At 42.8% G+C, this 20089-nt stretch overlaps 3 protein-coding genes across 7 annotated transcripts in view; 2 read left to right on the plus strand and 1 right to left on the minus strand.

The window, feature by feature from the left end:
• Positions 1–15856, plus strand: LOC147756607 (uncharacterized). Of its 4 annotated transcripts, none has more exons than XM_086984002.1 (7): positions 1–140; positions 700–3562; positions 4345–4413; positions 12688–12882; positions 13145–13259; positions 14767–15148; positions 15706–15856. In XM_086984002.1, coding segments are annotated over exons 2-7 (906 nt in total). In that variant the 5' UTR covers positions 1–140; positions 700–3560; the 3' UTR covers positions 15849–15856. The 4 variants fall into 4 exon arrangements, with proteins under 4 accessions (XP_086840128.1, XP_086840129.1, XP_022656211.1 ...); XM_086984003.1 differs by having other exon boundaries at positions 5–140; positions 641–3562; XM_022800476.2 differs by lacking the exon at positions 700–3562 and having other exon boundaries at positions 6–140.
• The window catches only part of LOC111248333 (uncharacterized), a 16464-nt gene continuing 8673 nt past the window's right edge, over positions 12299–20089 (minus strand). The window contains exons 3-4 of one of the 2 annotated variants that reach the window (XR_015324030.1): positions 17496–18854; positions 12299–12869 (exon numbers count right to left, since the gene is read on the minus strand). Coding sequence is in view for 1 of the 2 variants with exons in the window: in XM_022800497.2 (XP_022656232.1) it covers positions 12846–12869; positions 18727–18854 (152 nt within the window). In the remaining variant the exon portion in view is untranslated. The remainder of the gene's footprint in view (positions 12870–17495; positions 18855–20089) is intronic. The other variant, XM_022800497.2, reaches the window with a different exon arrangement.
• On the plus strand, positions 15856–20028 carry LOC111248326 (uncharacterized). The gene is made up of 2 exons (XM_086984004.1): positions 15856–16065; positions 17494–20028. The coding sequence occupies exon 2, from the start codon at positions 17514–17516 to the stop codon at positions 18546–18548; it is 1035 nt and encodes a 344-aa protein (XP_086840130.1). The 5' UTR covers positions 15856–16065; positions 17494–17513; the 3' UTR covers positions 18549–20028.

Raw genomic sequence — 20089 nt, forward strand, 5'->3', positions numbered from 1 at the left:
GGCCAGCCCATGAAGAAAGTGCGCATCCAGGAGCAGGGGGGTGCGCCTGGGAGCGCAACGATGAATCCTAATATGCCCCAGCAAAACCCTCCAGGAGAGTACCCGAATGTCCTAGACGACATCACTTTTGCTGAAAATAGGTAAGTAATGCCCTACTGATTATAGAGACTATTTGTAAAAAATGGTGTATAAATCGATCGGACGTAATTAAAAAAATAGTAATCATAACATTACAACAGGAATACCATTCAATAGTGAAGGGATACACAAATTGCAGATATTAGTATACACTTATTTAACCATGTTCGTTTAGACTAAATTGCGAAAGTGCAGTCAGACTTTTGAGGAACCAATACTCATAACGAGAGTAAAAGAAAAAACAGAATGTGACTCATTTGATGCTAGCAAACTGCTACAGTCACATGAAAGCATATGAAAGGGCCATGGGCCAAATCATGTTTTCATGTAAAAGCAAAATATTAACAAATTGATAGAAAATTCTCAACGTTGGTTAACGAAAGGAATGAGGAAATATTTTTTATTATCACGAAACGACTTTGGACGATATTCGGTTTTTATCTATTTATTTACTGTACGTCGAACGTACTCTACAAATAGGCCCATATTCTCGTGAGGACAGGAATCGTCAGAAACAAACAGCGCCAACATCTTCATGTCTCACCATTTTTGTGTATCCAGGACACCGCTGTCGTTGGCGAGAACGTTGCCGGTCCTTGAATCTACGGGCCATCCACTAGTAATAACAAAGAGACAGAAACTAATAGTCAGACGACTTGATACAGCTATTACGCTTGCTGTGACCGCCGCCGTTGTTGCTATTGCCCGTGGGGCAAGGTCTGCTGGGACATCCAATTCCGGGATCCACGAAGCAGCTATCATCAGCCGTGCCGTCGTAGCCGCTTCCATGTTCCCTGGCAAGTGACCCTATTGAAGGATTCGATCGGTCTGGTCTAGTCTAAGAATTGGGATTGAGTACCGCACAGAAGACAGGACACGCTGTCGGCCAGGTCAAGCCATAGTAGGGCACGGTGAGGCACAGCAAGGTGCTACTTCCAGACTCAGTGACTATAAAATGCAGCGCGAAGAAAAAAGGGAAGCGAAGACAGATATGGCAAGTGAGCACGCTTTCGCGCGAATCGACCCGAAGGCGACGTGGACATATAGTGTCATCGGAGTGCCTATTACCGAACGGCAGCAGCAATCGTGACAACGGCGACAGACAAAAAAAGGCACAGAAATACATCGACACAGACATCTTCCTCCAACGGAAGGGACGATCGGGGAAGGGACGATATCAAAAAGGAAAGAACTGGGACGACAGGAGCAGGTGCTTAGCCACTACTGCGCGGCAGGGAGAATCAGCAGCACAAGCGGCAGCAGAGGCTTCAGTCGAAGACATTTCGGAGGGACATAATACGGAAAAAGATGAAGTGAAATGAAAACGAAAAAAATATGAGCGACAGCATCACACGCCAGATAGATACCGGTGATACGATGAGACGAGCGTGTTGCGCAAAAACAAAAGAACGCTAAGGCAAAAGACGAGTCGTAAATATTTTGTATTGTTCACGGTTTGTACTAATACTTATTAGTAGCAACGAAATTCAAAGAAGAGATAATTCATCAATGGCGAATTCTGTTGTTGATTTGCTCAATTTTAATTAGTCTAGCATATGCACGGTATCCCCATGATAGCTTAGTACGCAGCGTGTTTGCCTAGTAATCTTAGAGACACGTTGTGGTCTAGGTTCTAACCCAGCCATAGACAGACACACGGTTTGTTTCGTTCAGGGAGCCGACCGTCTGATGGGATGCCTACCGGCGATACCAGACGTAAGACTCGGAACACAGCAGCATGTGCTCGTTAGGTCATCTTTCTTTGTAAAACTGAAACCCAACAGAACTCGCAAAACTAAGGCATTAGCAATTAGAAGTTGATAAAAGGACAGGAAACGACAAAAAATAAAGCATCAAATATGCAACCGAAAGGATTTCACTTCGTTGAGGGAGCTTTATCAGGTCCTGGAGAGGCAAACCAATAGGAGATAAGGTAATCGAATAGAAGGCAAGATCGTTGTCAAACTTAGTCGAACGAGAGTGCAGTGGCTCGTCGGTGAAAACTTCTTTATCAACATCTTTTGCTTCCTGTTGCTTCCAGTACAACAAAACACGGGTGCAGCACTAGCAGCTGATGTTTGGGGCTAGGGCCTAGTTTACGAAAACGCAGCTCCTTCAGTGTTTAGTACAATGTCTGTGTAGCCCTGTGTCATTCCTACGTGGATAGTTCGAACTTGCGTTGACTTAGACGGAAGGTGTGAGAGTGAAGTGCAAGTAAGCGAAGTGCTCAAACGCTCGTGCTTGTCTTTCGCTATGTATCGCTTCCATCAATCGTTACCTCACTGTGCTATACCCCTTCGGCTGTTCGAACGTCCGTCTTCTTCGTTTTCGCCAGCCATTTTCCTTCTCTTCTACCTCTTCTTTTTTCTCAGGAGAGAGGGCAAAAGCGACCAAGGAACATTCGACCGGCAACGAATGTCGAACAGACGTAACGTTTCGAACGTCAGAGAACCGTCGAAGATGATGCCGCGGGCCATGGCTTGTACACCAACCCTCAGTGGCACTTCTCCCCTCCTGTTTCCACGGGGAATGACCCACTCACCCTGCCTCGGGCGCATAAAATGAATAGACACACGGTCCTGATCGTCCGTGCAGACGCGTCAAGCGATTGTGAGGGAGGGGTCCGACGGGGAGAGGGGACTGAGGATAGGGAAAGGGTGGGGATGGCGGGAAAAGAGAAAGTGGACTGAAATGCGAGTGAAGAAAGAGACACGGAAAGAAAGAAGCGCAAAAATGCCGGGTGAGAGGCCAGAGGAGGCGGGCTGTGAAGGAGTATAGTGGCCGCGTTGCATACAGCTGCTCTCGATTGTCTTCCTCATTGCCAACAAGCAGCGAGCCAGTGAACGGATGAGTACCCAGGCATAGGGGACAATTCCTGCGTAAACGAGAGACTAAGAGGATGGTGATAACAACACTGGAAGCAGCGGCGGCGGCCAAGGCGGTAGCAGAGTGAATGGAGCATAGAGCCATGGCAAGACCATGCAGTAGGCAAGCTTCGACCAGCAGCAAAAAAGACAGAAAGGAAAAACGGGACGCATAATCGAAAACATAAAGGCGGCAGAAGAAACGGCCACTAGTAGTCGTCAGCAGAATCGCTAGTAGCGAAGGCGCGGAGTCACGACGGAACGAGGAGCAGAAGACGTTTTGTTTGTCGATTATGCATCGACCCGACAGCGTCCATGCGTGTACACGGCTGTCAGGAGTAAGGGCGGCAGTAGCCGTAGTGCTGAAAGAAATGGAAGAGTGTCTGGGCTGCTGCGAGGAGCCATCCGTTCTACGGCGAGATTCGTTCGAGTCTGCTCATGCTGGCACGCTGATGGAAACGATACACATGTTACGTCGACATGCAGTTTCTCTCGCCGAGGCTATAGTAGTAGCCGTAATAGCCAGACGTCGTCAGTAAACCAAGCTTTCCTTGGTGGATGTACGTTATGTTGCTAACTTTATCAGTTTCTCTGAATTCTAAATTACTTTGATTCCTAACGCTTTTGCGCGCTCTAACGTTATTGCGTAACTTGAACAGTTCCCTTTAGTAAAAGCGGATGTTAAGAATCTTTAGCCATGCAATTGTTCAACTGTTCTAGTACGGTCTGTAAACGCACGACGATATGAATGAACGCTAATTAGTCGACACGCAAATTTGGCACTCACAAATCGAGTGCCGAAGTGTTAAAGCCGTGAATCGTCTAGAACAATAGATACGAACCCATAAAATAGGTGAGCTCTACTTAGCTAATTATCAAAAATGCTTATCAATATACGTCAACTTATACGGCCAATATAGCACCTCACTAAATGACCAATATATAACAGTATGCTGAGGCTTCTATTTGTGTTTACACCATATGCTGCTGTAACTGATAGCAATACGCTGTATATAAATCAAAGTAATATACCGTATGCTGTAATACGACTATTACTTCTATCATATTATATAAAAAAAAAAAAAAAACAGTTTAGGTTAATTTCTCTTATCTACAAGAGGCTACCGTGGGTTTTGACGGCCTCTTGGCGGGTGTTTAAAGAAATTCGAAATTCGGATTTGCAGCAAGAAAATTCTAAACAAAGCAACAAAAAAGAGCTGGATTACTGCACAGGCCAGCGCCGCCACCTTGAATGACTGGAATAGTCGTCTGACAAGCGCCATTTTTTGGCTCTTTTTGTGGTGTTTTTTGCTGTTTTTTGTTTGTACTTTTCCGCTGCCAGGGCTCGGAGACCCCGTCCGCGACACAGCCAATCGGAAGAGGGGCCCTTTCCCAGCTCGGAGGAGCGAAGGTATCGCAGCGCAACCGCCCAGAGTGGCTCACAACAACACTATCGTCTGCCAATCAGTCAGGCACAATATCCACAACCTCTTCTACCGCTACCATTTCGACCGCTGCCTTTGAATTACTTCACCCTGTGTTACCCCACACCCCCGACCTTCCCACTACTCCAACCTCTCGTACGGTTCCGCGCATAACACACCTTTGTCCACAAAATCCACTCGCTGTTATCAAAACCCGAATCTATGCTTGTTGATTGCTTCGTATTGCTTTTCGTTTTGTACAACTATAAGTCCTATGTGGGTAATCTCGTAAACACGTGCTAATTTCACCCATAGCTGTTTTCAACCATCCCATTAAGTTTTTCGTTAAGACAGAGGAGTGTTTGGCAAAAGCGTGAGCAAAGGCTGCTCAATAATATTACTTTATTTAAATAAATTAACTATTAGATGTTTGATCGAAAAAATATTCGCTTTTAAAGATTGCTAGAGAATGAGAAAGTTTATTATCTATCCAAATTAGTTGATGATTAGGTCTACTAGATGCTGACCCTTTTTCAACAAGTAAAATTTTACGTCCAGAGAAAGGGAAAAGCTTGAAAAGGCAAAGCCTATGATTGTTCTTTTTGGTTATTAGGTTGCGAATAGGTGCTGTTTGTTTGTCTGGTCTAACCATGGCGCCGCTTGTTAGAGTAGGTCTCCTTGACATGACGACATCTAGTTTTGACATCTGAGAAATGTCAAATCCTGTACATGACGATGAAGCTCTATTATACTTTATTCTGCAATGAATATAGAGTATATGCTGATATACGTGCCAATTCTGATCTCTCATTTGAAATTTCTTTTAGACGGAATATGACCTTGGAATGCTTTGTTTATCCATCTGTAGAGGTTACTTCTGAAGCTTCACGGTCGTCTATTAGCAACGATCTTAACTATGTTTTTCTACTATGTTAATGTTAATTGACCAAACCTTGTTATTACCTTTAATATAGGGTTTCATATGATCGTTCTCAAAATCATATGAAATCTTGACAGCTGCTCAACCATTTTTGGATCAGTTCTATTTATATTGGGGTATGTTAGCAAGAATGATGACAGTGTCCATATGTTGAGATGATTATCTGTTATTTATAAGAAGAAAATTTTTAAGGAGAAAATTTCTACTCCATTTTAAAGATAGAGGAGCATTACAATATATACAGAGATTATATAAATTAATGGTTATAACTTTAAAAAGTAATTCTATTACATATCTCCTGTTTGTCAAACCGACTGCTAATCTTCTACTACTGTTAGTGACGACAAACAAAACAACCCTGTCATCGAACTAAATTTTTAGTTATACGTTTATGTTATACGAAACAGTAAAAAAAATATAGAGACGCATATTACTTAATTTTTACGCACGAGATTTCACGCTACTTGAGGCAGAAGTTTTCAACTAAATAAGAGCGGATCGTTTAATGTCATATCCATTGTTTCATCCGTGCCAGTACCTCATTAATCATCAACAGAAAACAAATTAATATGGCGAATTATCGAATGTTTTTTTCCTACCCATTTACGAAACTAAAATGCCATATTTCTAAACTAAACTGATTACTAAATATATTGTGACGGCATAGAAGAATGCCCCAAAAATGGTTTGTGGTGATCTGGCCACCCACCGCTCGAACAAAACGGGCCTAACCGTAGGGCAAATTAATTAAATGAACGGCTCTTATTCGAACAACTAAATTCGATGAAGCTGATACAGAGGAACGAGTTCAATGAGAAAAAATTATTGTATCGTAATAATAATAATAATAATAAATAGTTTCCGTTTGTATTGATTCCAACAACTCTGGTTAATTTTACCTGCGATAGGGATCGATAAGTTAATCTCATGGTGTCAACGACATTGATTGTGGTATGCGCGAAACGTAACCATGCCGATATTTTGAAGTTTTGGTTATTCTTGAAACAAAACAGCTATGAGCATCTAGACATTTAACCTAAGCCGACTAAAAGCACCAGGAGGAATCCGGATTTACACTGTCCTCCCCCTGTTCAAAGAGCGTTAACTAATTTTGACTAGCATTATTTCCCGCTTTTTTTTTAGCAGCGTTCCATCTTGGCGTAAATCAGAGGTAACCGGCATGAACCCGCTATCGATAATCCAAATGATATTATTACAAGACACATTATCGTGTTATCTACGATAGTTATTGCATTTATAAGACAATCACAAATTAAAAGGAATATCTCGCTGGTACGATAGCATTTTTTGATGCAACCAAAGCCGAATCTTATGCTTATGCCATGTCTAAAATCGACTGCCACATTTTTTCCGTGCGGGCAGATTCGCAGAATGTAGCTTTCGGCATTATAGTGCGGAACTTCTTCAGTTTCATTCTCCTCGAGTTACCCCCCTTACAACCCCAATATTGGCTTGCTCACAAATTTCGATATGGGCAGTAAAGTTAGCAGAGGTAGTAAAAAATTATGAGAATTGGCACATAGTAGAACATGCTGAAGAAGTAGGCCGAGAGTAAGAAAACTACTACTGGACGCTTTTTGCCCTTCGACCGTAGCTCCTATAGGTTTTCCTCCGACGGCTGTCGGTCTCCAGCCTTCGATGTCCTCTCTGAGCGATTCTAAAACGAACGAAAGTCGAATCACCGGTTTCGTGGCAGAAAGACAAATAGACACAAAAGCAAAGAATTTTACTTCTACGATGGGCCTTTGAGACTAGAAAATCTTAGCTGAGCACGTCTGTGGATTGGAATACAGGGTCAGGGTAAATGCTAGTCAACAGAAAACCGAGATGGGTCCCAACAGAAGTGGCAGTGGCAGTACTTCTTCGGGACAGCAAGGGAGCAGCTGTTCCCGTTCACGGCTTGGAACAGGAATATAGGGTAAATTCTGGAATATACCACTGGAATCACGGAGTGCCAGCATCGGTGACGACTGGCACAAGCTGACCCATCGTTGGCTCGGGTAACTTAGGGATTCAGGGTAGTTTCTACAGCGCGGCAAGTAAGGCCGTATATCAGAGCAGTAGCTATACAAAGCGGAGACGGAACATGGGCTCAGCTCACAGACTCTGATGAGAACTCAGCACGACGAAGATGACGGTATCGTTTGCTGCTTGTGCTGCTGCGTGCTGTGGTGCTTGATTGCTGCTGTGCAATGTCTTGTGGTGAGTGACTGTTATTGGTTACAAAGTGCAAAATGCAAAAGCCTCAAAGAAAGCACCATTTCAGGAGAGAATAAGGGAGAAGGTAAAAAAAAGAGACGCGTTGCCGCGATAGACGAGCAACAGCATAAGGAAACAAAAAGGATAGGCCGACGGACAGAGCCCAGCAGCAAAGCGCTATCTGCCAAGTGAGCACGTGTTAGCTAGCTTCTACTTTCTTTGGCCTTTGCCCTTCTGTTGTATACACTCTAATAATTAAGCAGGCGCGAAGGCGCCTTTTGAACCGCGGCGGCTTTTATGGCTCGTCTGTAGCCCTACAGCCGCTTGACCAATGCAGCAGCACCTCCCCAGCCAGCGCTTGCGCTACGTTGGCAGCAACTACCATTGAAGCTGATAATGCTGATACTGTTCCTACTGCCCGCAGGGGCGCGTCAGATTCGTTGATCGGTGCTGCGCCCAGTTTTCCCTATACTGCGCTCGCCATGTAAAAGGAAGCGAGGTTCTCGGAGGTCAGATAGAGGTAGGGAAAGAGAAGAGTAAACAAGCGATGTGAAAAGTGCAGGAAATCTTGCGGCTTCTCTTTGGTTAGAGGATGTCCGACCGACCCATTGGGCAAGATGATATGGAGTTTGCGATGCAGTTTAATCCGACGGCGACGCGTGCAGAGATAGGCAACATATTGCAGTGGTAGTATCAGCATGAAGGCCCCCACCCCGCGCTAAACGAGAAGCAACTGAGAACATAGGAAAAAATGAGGACACGTCGAGGCCGCCACGATAACAATGGTGACGATCATAAACATCATCATCATTATATTGTCGCTGATGGTGAAGAGAGCCCGCATAGGTCCTCTGATCGTCAACAGCTTGGAGAAATCTGCTGTTAAAAGTCGTGGGTCTCCAACAGACGCTCCTAAGCGTATTCTTGCGAAGGTTGTGTTCATCTTAAATTTCCGTCTTTTGAGCTCCTTTTGACTTTGGCTTCTGACCCTGCCACTGCTTCTTAGCTGTTACAGTGCTCGTCACTGGTTTTTTGAAGGAGATATGCCTTCCACCAAGTAAACACAGAATACGCAAAACGAACATATGACAATAGGGAGGCTCAAAAACTACAGTTGAGTCGTACGGGATCGGATATTTTTTGGGCAGAAGAAGTGAATACACAGGAGATCGGTTGTTTTTTGCTCCGAAAATTGCTACATTGGTTGCCTTTCTGCGCTTCTGTATTTTCTTAGAGAGCACGTTAGCTTATCGGGTCACACTCCATCGGCCTCTGACGTTGCGTTTGAGGATTTTTCATCCGCACGTTAACACCTCATATGCAAAGTATGAATATGTGACAGGGAAAAGCAAAGTGTTAGGGGGTTAAAATGGACGAAGGGAGCAAGTCTCAAAGGAATATGATTTTGCAGGTATAACTTAACCTCCATTCTTTTTATGGATTTCAAAACTCTTTGGAAGGTAGGAATTAGACTAGGCCAAGGGAAAGGCGGGAAAGGCGGGAAAGACGGGCTAAACGAGAAAATGCTCGGGCACGCAAGAGCCAGTCGAAGGGGAAGTAGCAAACTCAGCGACGATATGAATGCTAATAAATACCTACTACTGAATAAGCGCAGAAGGGAAGCTAGTCTATAGGTCTATAGAGTTTATGGCTTGGGCTTCTACCTCTCCCTTCATTCTCCCCCCTTTTTTTGCCCAGTGCAGCTCGACGAGATGTAAGTACCTGGGCATTTCTCCATGATGAAGAGGTAATAGCAATATCATGCAGGACAAGGATCGACTATGACGATCAAGCCGCCAGCCCGCGCAAAACCAATCTCACCTTCTCTGCTGTCACCAGCTGAGAATTTGATAAAATACGAGACGTCAAAAGCGATAAAAGAACTATTGTAATAGTACTGACGATCTATGTCGAGACGACCGTATGCAAGACAGAACCGAAGCCTTCTCTATAACGTTCCGACCGACTGCCTTCAAGTCTGATCTGCATTTGAATACCCAAGCCGCCGACTATACAGTCCCTATCTTTATGTTTAAATCGAAAACATCCCCAAGCTCTTTGGGCTGGGCAGAGTCGTAGTACACGATAAAAAAAAAGTCATATTGTCAATAGAATAACTAATAAAGCGTTCTCTTATTGTGGTACATTTAACTAAATGATAGTGTATCTCGTCGTCAGGGGCTGGGACCTTAGACTGGCGGGTGCAGTCTTTGAGAGAACTGTCTCTCGACGAATTTCACAGCAGAAATATTCGTGTGCGCATTTTTAGGTCGGCGCTACGATTATGACATTGAAGGCAAAAGTCATCTAGGACACTGATGAACCAACATGGTTGTACGTCTCATAAAGTAACTTCAATTAGCGTCATGAAATGAAAACCAATGGAAAAACCATTTAGTTGAATAGGAACTTTTAGAATAAATACTAAACTAGTTTATCCTGTTTTATGCCAATCATGTCATCATTTCTACGGTATAAATTTTTGGTATATATATATGTACATATAAGTCAAAGGAATACACGAATTCATTAAGAGATAACTTTAACTAAATTACTAGCTCCTCATAAGTTGTAAGTTTGGCGATAACTAACTAAAAATACCAAGGTAATGGTCTTGTGCGTAATATACTGTAACTGACAAGTTGTGAAATATTTATATTTTGAATTTTCTATATTTAAATTAGTGTGAAGTCCCGCTAAATAGCAACAATGGTTTTAAATCATAGTTTTGTAGTTTACTTATTGTAGTTCCTACTTTTATCCTAGTTTTCCTACTTGCTGCCCTCAAAAATCATGATTTGATATGTAACCTGCTAGCTTCATATTAAGATTTTCCGTTAAAGGGATTTGTGTCATGCAGTCAAAACAATTACTATAGACCGAATAGAAACATACGGTTATTATCGTTGGGTCAGATGCGTTTGCACTCCAGCAATGACGCAAATGAAGGTTGTGTCAAAAGTTTTTCGAAAACACTGTTATAAGCTTTCTTGGTTATCTGAAATCGATAATTTCGGGGCACGGAATGATAACATCATCGCGTAATGACGACGATTAGGCAGTTGTTTATTATTATGGGGTTTACGGAACGTCTGAGTAGAGCGAGTCTGATTCAATGACAAAAGTGTACCCAAAAGACTCAAAATCTCCATCGAGAGCGTACAGTTGCATACTTGATAACACTGATGTCACAACCTGAAACTTTTTTTAGATAACCATAGCGTCTAGTTTGTGGAAACCCCAAGTACGCTTGCTGTATCGTAAAAGTCCTAACAGATGCTCTCTCAGAACGTTACGCCAGAGACTTCTTCCATGTTGAGCTCTCTTAAATCCTAAATGTTTCGAGTTTTACATATAGCACTGTCGTAAGCATTACTTCAGAGGGCAGAGGTTCAGTTCGAAGTGTTTCTAAGCTTTGTTTAAAACCTAAGTTTCTGGGATTAATTGGCAAACTTGCAGTTTCTGTGCTTTCATCAGAACGCTTTCTTAGCCTTGTGAAGCATGAATTTTTTTTTACCAACGAGAGAATCTTTGTCTAAAGGTGTTTTTATTATAATGAACTAAATCTCTTATTTGCAAGTCTTAGCATTAGGTTATTTACATTATATTGACGAAAAACTATTGACCCTTATAAACCAGAAGTGAAGCACGCATTTTGTGTGTTCTGGAACAACGTTACTAAACTATATATGCGCTATTTTGATGGATGACCTGCTGTGATTTTCTAATTACACTATAGTGCCGTCACTGTAGAACTTTTATTGTTTATTGTAAAGCGGACAACTGTGAGGAAAAATGTTTGCTTTTCTCTGCTGAAGACGATACATCGGTATCAAATGAATGGTATTAAGAAAGTTTTGCAAAGACCGAAACAGATAGATAGTCTGACGGTGTAAGATTAGAGCTATACGGCGCGTGCGTGGAAATTTCTCATCGATTTTCGCAGTGCGTCTAAAGATGTATGTCATTGCACTGTCATGGTGGAAGACGACGCCTTTTCTGTTTACTGATTTCGGTCATCTTTTTCTTAATAGCTTGTTATAATCTCGTCGGTTGTTGGCAGTAGAAATCTTAATTATTTTGCCAGGTAGCGACAGTTAACAGTCCCTTTCGAATTTTACTAAACACATAGCGTCAGCTTCTTTGACACCCGCCTGGGTCACAGATAGTGAAGCATTTTCTCATTTACACATTACCACTGTTATTATTTGTATGTGTTTTTCATCCTTCGTAATTAGCCGTTTTAGAAGTGACTAGATATCTTTGTATTTTTGTAAAATTTCATAGAGGGACGCAAAATGGGTAAATTCGTTTTGCATAAACTCGTGCAGCATCCAAACATCAAGCCTATTTTCATCCAGTTTTATTCAAAAGGTTTGAAACTGAAGGTGAATGCTGAGTTGTTCGGCAATATTATGGTCTCGCTCAACTTTCGCAATAATTCCATCGTTTTTTTTCGGTACTGTTCGACCATTACGAGGAGCGCGTGTAACGTCGAAATTTCCGCAACGAAAAGAACAGAATTATCTTTAGACCGTTTCCAAACAAATTTTGTGTATTTAAACGTTAATTTTTAACCGTTCGAAACTCGTTCAGTATAAGACAAAATGATATGAACCTTACAAATAACTTTAAAGTACTATTGCTAATAAGTAGCGACACGAGCCGTCTCTTAAATTGAGCCAACTAGCTTTCCGCAAGGAAACCATCACTTGTATTAACACGTGTTTATTTATACTGCCATTCACACAGTTGGATATCGTCACTTGTCGATATCCCAGTTTAATCCACCAACCTACTTCTGTGGTTGCCTAATAATCTACTCTACGTATCAAATTAAGTTTTTTTTAGTTGTGCCGGTTTTCATTTATTTGAATATATAACGTAAGTGAAAGTATAAGGTTAATACACGGCAGAAACATTTTCCATATTGAACTTCTTTCCATATACACATGAACATGTAATCCTATCGAATTATAAATTTACAACCAATACCACGAATTGAGTATTGGCAGTACAATAATAGCCATAAATCATCTTCCCTTCATATACCTATAGTGCGTGACGGAATTACACTGCCTGTGCTGCGGGCGGGTTACAGAGACACGGCGAACCTTCGATATCGACAGATGGGCTTCAGCCGGGGCTTCGGTTTAGGAGAGCAGGTCGGCTGGAAGGAAGGCTATCAGTTAGGTTTACAGCGAGGTGCGCAGCTGGCCACTGAATTGGGCTTCTATCAAGGATTCGTGCACGCGTGGATCACGATCCTCGAACATGAAGATCCTTCGAAGCAAAGGTAAGACGCACGTTATAAAAGATAGCAAACGTTAGTTTGTGTAACATCGGTAACTTAGTAAGCAGCTATTAAACAGTTTCAAAACGCAAACGACCTCGTCGTCATTCGTTCATTCGGATGGCTATGATCTTGCAGTAGAAAAATAGTATAGTTTTATTCAGTCTTGCATATAAAATACATCTAGCCAACCTTCATCATACCTATTTAACACCTAAAACGCGAGTTTTAGTATAGTAACACATCAAACTCGAATATTTTGCAGAAAACTAGCTGCGCTGAAGGGTCTCCTCGAAATGACGAAAAATTTCCCGAAACAGACGGTAGCTGACGATGACATGTTCGAGAAACTTCACAAGATTCGCGCCAAGTTTAAGCAGGTAGACATCACTTCTTCGTAACTATAGTACACGATATCCGGATAAATAGATGTTTCAAATTTTACATCCAATACTGCCGTTAAGCAGTGTTTTATACAGCGAACTGCCATCATAAAACGGGGTCTATGCCCGGATCGAACCTAGTCTGCCACATGTGCCACAAGCTCATATGCAGCTCTAGCTTAAACAAATAATCATATCAGTTAGCTTTTCCACTGGTCACAATAAATATTGCATTGAGGCACGGTCATAAGCTATCGATGTTAACGTCCTGGTAGATGATACCCAGATCTGTCCGATAAAAAGTTCACTGAATGAGAAAATAAACAGCGATATTCTGTTAAATTTTCTGTTAGTTGAATTTCACCAGCTAAAATATGTAATGGAGACATATGCTGTAAACAATCTATTTTTGAGCACAACAAATAGGATACGCTATCGTTGGAGGCATAGCTATATATATATATATATATATAGACAGAAAATTCACTTAGATATTCAAATCATTCATCATAGAAATTAGTCGACAAGCAAAGGAATTGCTTTTTACATTTCATCAGTTTCATTCGTACATACCGTGGCACTTTTCGCACAACGTACCAGAAGCGATTCGTGCCAATAACGGGATTGTCCCTGTGAGATAGACCTGTCCCTGCGTGAAGGATAACTAGGACGGTCCTGAGTTTAGCTTTAATGTTATTTATGTATGTTTAATATTACGGTAACACACATACACTCATTCTCTCAACTCTTCCATTTTATCGACCAATTTACAAAAGGGCCAGAAATTTGAAACTGTACCCTCGCAAGCTAATTTAACATATACTGCTCTGCCGCTCGTGGAAGACGCATATGAAAATGTTGTGGCCTTAGTTTTGAAACAGTTAGCTATAGGGTTGCTACCCTAAAGGGACACGGACAATAACAGAAAAAAATCCAACTATCTTATAGGCCCGCATAATTTATAATGCTTGAATGTAAAGGCAAACTCGTGAAAGCGTGACAGATTTCTAGCCGATTGTTAAAATCTCTTGTTTGACATAGACGTTGACCTGAAACGAGTTGAAAGCGTAAACCAGAGTGCGCAGCGGAAACCGTAGAAATACTTAAACAGAATCCGAACCTTGCAGAACGCCAACCTAAGGATGAGTCAGCCTGTTCAAAGGATTCCAGTTGCAATGAGTGAAAAACAGGCTGCTCCTTGTTGGCTGTTGTGATTGATAGAGGGGGGAACTGTGTTTGTGTTCGATGAGGACAGCAAACGAAGACAACTTTGTGTATAGATCGTAATATCTATTCGGCAATGCTTACAGCAATGTGATTTATATGCATTTTGCGTATATGCATCATAAAGAGCATTCGACGAAAAGAAAAGTGTTCAGTTTCAGAAAAAGCCGAATACACCACTCTGAGGAAATCACTCCTCTGAAGCACATGATTACTCCAAAGTTTAATGTATAAGATAAATCGTTTTGTTTCATCGTTTCTTCTGTTTGTGATCTTCAAGGTTGTAGCACTGTTGGAGTTGGGCGCGGACCAGGTGGTTGGCCAACAATCGACAGGAGGTGACCGAGGAGGTGCCACAACCCCCGGCCATGGTCCTCCCCCGTCAGGCTTCCACCAGACCGAGCCTATCTACAGCACGTCAATGAAACAGCAACACCACGGAGTTAGCGGCGGCGGCGGCGGCGTTGGAATGCATCATCAACAACAGCCTCAACATCATCATCATCATCACCATGCATCAACACAACAACAACAGCAACAACATCAGCAGCAGCAGCAGCAGCAACACCCCTCTGCGTCAGCCGCTCACCATTATCATCAGTCCCTGCAGCAAATGCAACAGCAGCAGCAGCAGCAACATGGCACAGGGGTGTATCCTCAGGGTGAGAAAGGACGCAGTGAAAAAGAGGGGGGGCGGGTGGAATAGCCGCGTTGATGTGCGATAATGTTCGATATATGACCTGTTCATGGTTGATTGCTCGGGCACTCATACACTCACATATAGCACGGGCCAAAAGTTAAGTTACAGCTGAGCGAATAGTAGGTTAGCAGACACGAGAAAGTATCAGGAGAAAGGAAAGTTAAAAAAACAGTAATGTAGACCACTGGGAAACTTACCCGTTGTTGCATGGTTTGGCTGTGCCAACAGAACCTAATACCTTACAGACCTACTAATTAAATGAGCAAGTTCATAAAATTTTTTCGTATACAAGCACATATACGAACATATCTGATCCGTAATCTTATACTTATGAAGCATGCCCATCCTATATTTAAAGCTTAACGCTTTGAAAGGTACGGGATTTTTTCCTTGACGCTCATTGAGTCTGCTTTATAAAATGCATTGTGAGCTCTAAGCGACCGGTCCGCCTCGTTTCGTTACTTTTTCGAGAAACGTTTTGGAAATCCGTGAAAAACATGGTTCGGACGTCTTTTGCAGGGTCGTACCGGTCGCACACGCATCCGCCCCCGGTGAGCCACGTTGGAGCTTCGGGCGGAGTTCCTTCGGGCGGCCGCGGGGGTGTAGGAATGATGGGGGACCCGTCACGACCCTCCTCGAAGCACTCTGAGATGTCCTTCTAGTCCCTGCCTAAGAACACTTTGCATTCTGCTCTACCATTCGACTCAGCAACTACAATAAAACAACAACAACAACAACAACAACGACCACTACCGACAACTTTGTCTTCCGACACTGGTATCCAGCTGCTAGGTGCAGCTGGTGTTGCGACAACAGCCATAGATGACACATCATCCAGCAGATATATTAACAAAAAGCTCAGTCTCAGCACCCCTGAAGGTAAGACCTCTGAGAAGCGCACCGCATTTCATTGACACAATTTGTTATAATATTACAGAAAATTGGACGGGACGTCTGCTTCGAATTCAAAGCTGTGAAATGAAAGTTGAGGCGGTAATTAACGCTCTGCTCAAAATAACAATTATCTAGGTTGTACTAACAGATATTAATGTAGGTGATCTTAAGTTATAATCGATTTTTGCGTACTGTTACATTTTGAACGTATAAACAAAAAATGTACAGCATTTTATATACGAAGAATAGCTTAGATTTTATAGGATAAAGGATCATGCAGTCGTCGAAGCCGTGTGCTGCTAAGATTTCGACAAATTAAATTTCCACTATTTCATATTTAAGCACAACTTGTTTATATTGCTACGCAAGTTTACCAGTAAAACGAAATGATACTTAATCACATGATCACTTTATTAATTCTAAGTCCGTATCAAAAAAAGGTCTTTCCTGGAAGCGACATGCCGTTAGGTTGTCTGGAGCTATTTAGTAAGTTCAACTGTACGACATTTTAAACGCGTTACGTGTACTTATTTTTATTGATTGCTAAATTCAATACAATGCTCTGGCTGTATCTTGAAGGCTGTGCATTTGATGTCAAATCTCAATTATCAACTACTTCTTTGACGCTAGATTACGCTAAATTGCCTATCAATCTCTTTAAGACATGAAAGCAATAAAACTTATATGGGTTTAAATATGGAGAATATGGAAGCCGAAGCCACTGCTAACATTTTCCGCAATGAGAACGTACGATTTCATTGAGTAGCCGCACTGTGTTTTATTGATCAAAATTTCAAGACCGCATTCATTATTTCCTGTTCGGGTAGTAGATACTGTTGGTATCTACTACAGCTACGAACTTCCGTCCGAATGAATTCGGCATTGCCACCAAAGTAACTTTTTGCCTGATTCGATGCTTTCGGCTGACTCTTCCCTGGCGAGCGGCACAGACTGACGCATGTCTCGTTTATAGCGAGGGTGGGTTTTTTGCTAATAATAACTGTGCAAATGGTCTCTAGATTGTACTACAGTTGTATTAGAGAAGCTTCGTTTCAAACTTGGAAACCTGTGTATGAATGCCATATTGGGCCGGATCGGCAGAGCCACTGTCGGTTCTCTTTTTCTCCTTCCACAAAATTTTTATGAATAAAGTCATCTCTGTTGTAGTCCTTAGCATTCAAGTAGTGTTTTAACTATTTTCGATAGATGTCATTAGATCTGACATCTCCGAAAAATAAAGATCTAGTTATTAACGTTGACTTTTATTACTAAGCAATATCTCGAAATGCGAGTTTATTATTCTCTACATGCAATCAGCTTACAGTCGCTTCTCTCGCATATCAATTGTAGTATCGGCGCCATTACGTCAATATATAGCATTATTATAACTTCTCACAATCGCATCGTTTACAGACCTGTGCCGTGAAGGCGTCATGGCGCCTTCGCCTGGAAGCGCTACGGGTGTAGGCAGTGATTTGTCTTCTGCTCAGCCTACGCCACGCAGGCGTCATAAGCGCCACCGATCGCAGTCGCACATTGCGCCTACCGACCCGTTGCCTCCACTTCCTCCCCTGCCGCCCGGAGACGCCATCTACCAGACGATCCAGCCTCAGGGGAGCATCACGGGTAGCCAGCGAGGGGAAGCTAGCCGTACACTGCCGCTCAGCACAACAACGGCAGGTCATTTACAACAGCAGGTGCGGACACGTAGTAAGGAGACGTTAATTGACGGAGCGGGAGATTACGCCACGACCACACGGCAAATAGCAACAATGTCTCAGAGAGCACAAAACATTTTAGCACAACACTCTGGCCAGTTTCTGCAGGCGCCTCCACGAAACAGACACACTCGAAGTCAAAGCCCTAGAGATCACAGAGGCCACCTGCGACAAGCCTCACATCCCAGTTATTCGGCTTTGTCGACGGCGCAGCAAGGCTATTGTTCGTCACATAGCACGTATCAGCCAGGTGTTGCGGCGCACAAAAGCCTCGAGCGCGTTGGCGCCGTCAGTACTCATGACCATCGGACATCGGGTTCAGCACATCACCATGCCGGACGACCTGGGCGTACGCAGGGCCTTTCGACCTACGCCACCCACAGCGGTGATGGGCATGCGAGTGGCCATGGACACTACGACACAAGCCGCTACCCTGGTCAACTACAGGGAATCACCGAAGGTCACCAAAGTCATGGTGGCTATCCAAACACGATCATCACGTATGACGAACTATGCGAAAGCGTTGAAAACGAACGTCAACGTCGACGCCAACGCGAAAAGAGCCGGACCCGTTGCTGCTGGTGCAGCTGTGGAGAATGCTGCCGACAGATTGTCAAGCTGGCTTTCGTCTTAACAGTGCTCTTAGCCATTTTGGTCGTCGCCTGCAAGTTCTGGTGCCCCGATTCCTGCAAAAACTATCTATTCTTCGGCAACAGTAGCAGCATCAAAGTCGAAACCTCTAGCCGATAGCGTTTGTTAATTCTCGAATTTTTCAACACATTAGCGACATTTATGGTTTTTGCTGCGACTTAGCCAACTGGCTGGAATGAAGGCACTGACGATATGAACTTAATTAGCGTCAAAGCCACTTTTACCACCGTTTCCGCCTGTGATTTGGTAGTGATTCGCTCTCGTCAGCCACCCCTACCTTCGTCGTCTCTGTTCTGTCTTTTTCCATGCATCTATATGACGTGACCGCCGCTTGTACCGATACCCGAGTGAAGCCAATGTGCGAAAGGCCTAAAATGAATTTCTCCAATCTGGGGATAGAGAGACCTAGGAGAGGAAAAAAGTCACAAAAAGACATAGATGTAGAGAGAAAGGGGAAAGCCAACCGTCCTGAGAAAAATTGCGTTCTACGTCGTCTTCTAATCGTTTGGCTCATACGATTTGCTACGACAGACTCTATACGTGCGTTCAGCGAACGTCTTTGCGCTACATGTACAGAGCAGTGTACGCAGACAGTGGTGCATGCGGCTTACTCAAGTACCTGGCGAGAACGTGTCCGAATTAGATGGAGGAGTCACTGTCTGCGCCCGATAAGACAACAACAAGGAAGGACGAATGCTAATTAGCAACAATACGAGAAGCATACAAGGCATGGGAGAGTCATGCGTTTGTAAATGCAACTTGAACAAAACAGAAACGTTGACGCAAATTAGTTCAGGCGGTATGAACGCCTCCTCCAAACACGTTGCGTGATCAACAATAATACTGATGAAAACAATAAAAGGCAACGGCGACAGCGGCAGAACGAAAAACAAACAAAACCTAGCAACAACCGATTGTGAGCAAAGTTGATTACTGAACAAAAGGCAGAAGCCAAATTACCTTGAGGCCCAAAGACGACTAATCAGAAAGCTACTAGCAATTAAACTAATAATGAGTAATATATACAAATTAAAAATCAACTAGAGTGATTGCTGCGATAGGCAATTATGTGCAATAGAGACAAATACATATATTCCCAGAAAAAAAATACATCTATCAATGATAATAATGGACAATGGTGTTGCAACATGCAAACCCGTGCGCGCACACACCTACGAAGCAATAAGGCCAGTACACTGCAATAACAGGTACAATAAAAATGTCGACGAGGAGTGTAACACTAACGTTTCTAAAAACACGAGGATGCTCGTTAGGCAGTGGCTATGTGGCAGAGGCGACGAGTGAACCAATAAGCCAGCTCTGCTCGTGCGCTCGCCGTCGTCGGCGGACATTGAACGAGATCAATCTGCTAAAAAAATCTACAACTTAATGTCATCGGAAAACACCATCGTAATAGTAACTAATTTTAATCAAACTAGGACTAGATGTAAATATAGTACAAAATCTTAAGTATAAATCGGCCATCTCGCGTCCAACTCATGGCATTGTGACACTGCAACAAATATTTCACTAAAGGTCACGATTATCAAAATAAATCAAGCGTTTGAACCGTGGCAGATATGTTGTAAAGCTTTCATTAGAATAATAACAAATGGTAAGTTATTAGACATGAATTAGCA

The sequence above is a fragment of the Varroa destructor genome, unplaced genomic scaffold (assembly GCF_002443255.2).
Source record: "Varroa destructor unplaced genomic scaffold, Vdes_3.0 BEIS01000003.1, whole genome shotgun sequence".
Classification (NCBI taxonomy): Eukaryota; Metazoa; Arthropoda; class Arachnida; order Mesostigmata; family Varroidae; genus Varroa; species Varroa destructor.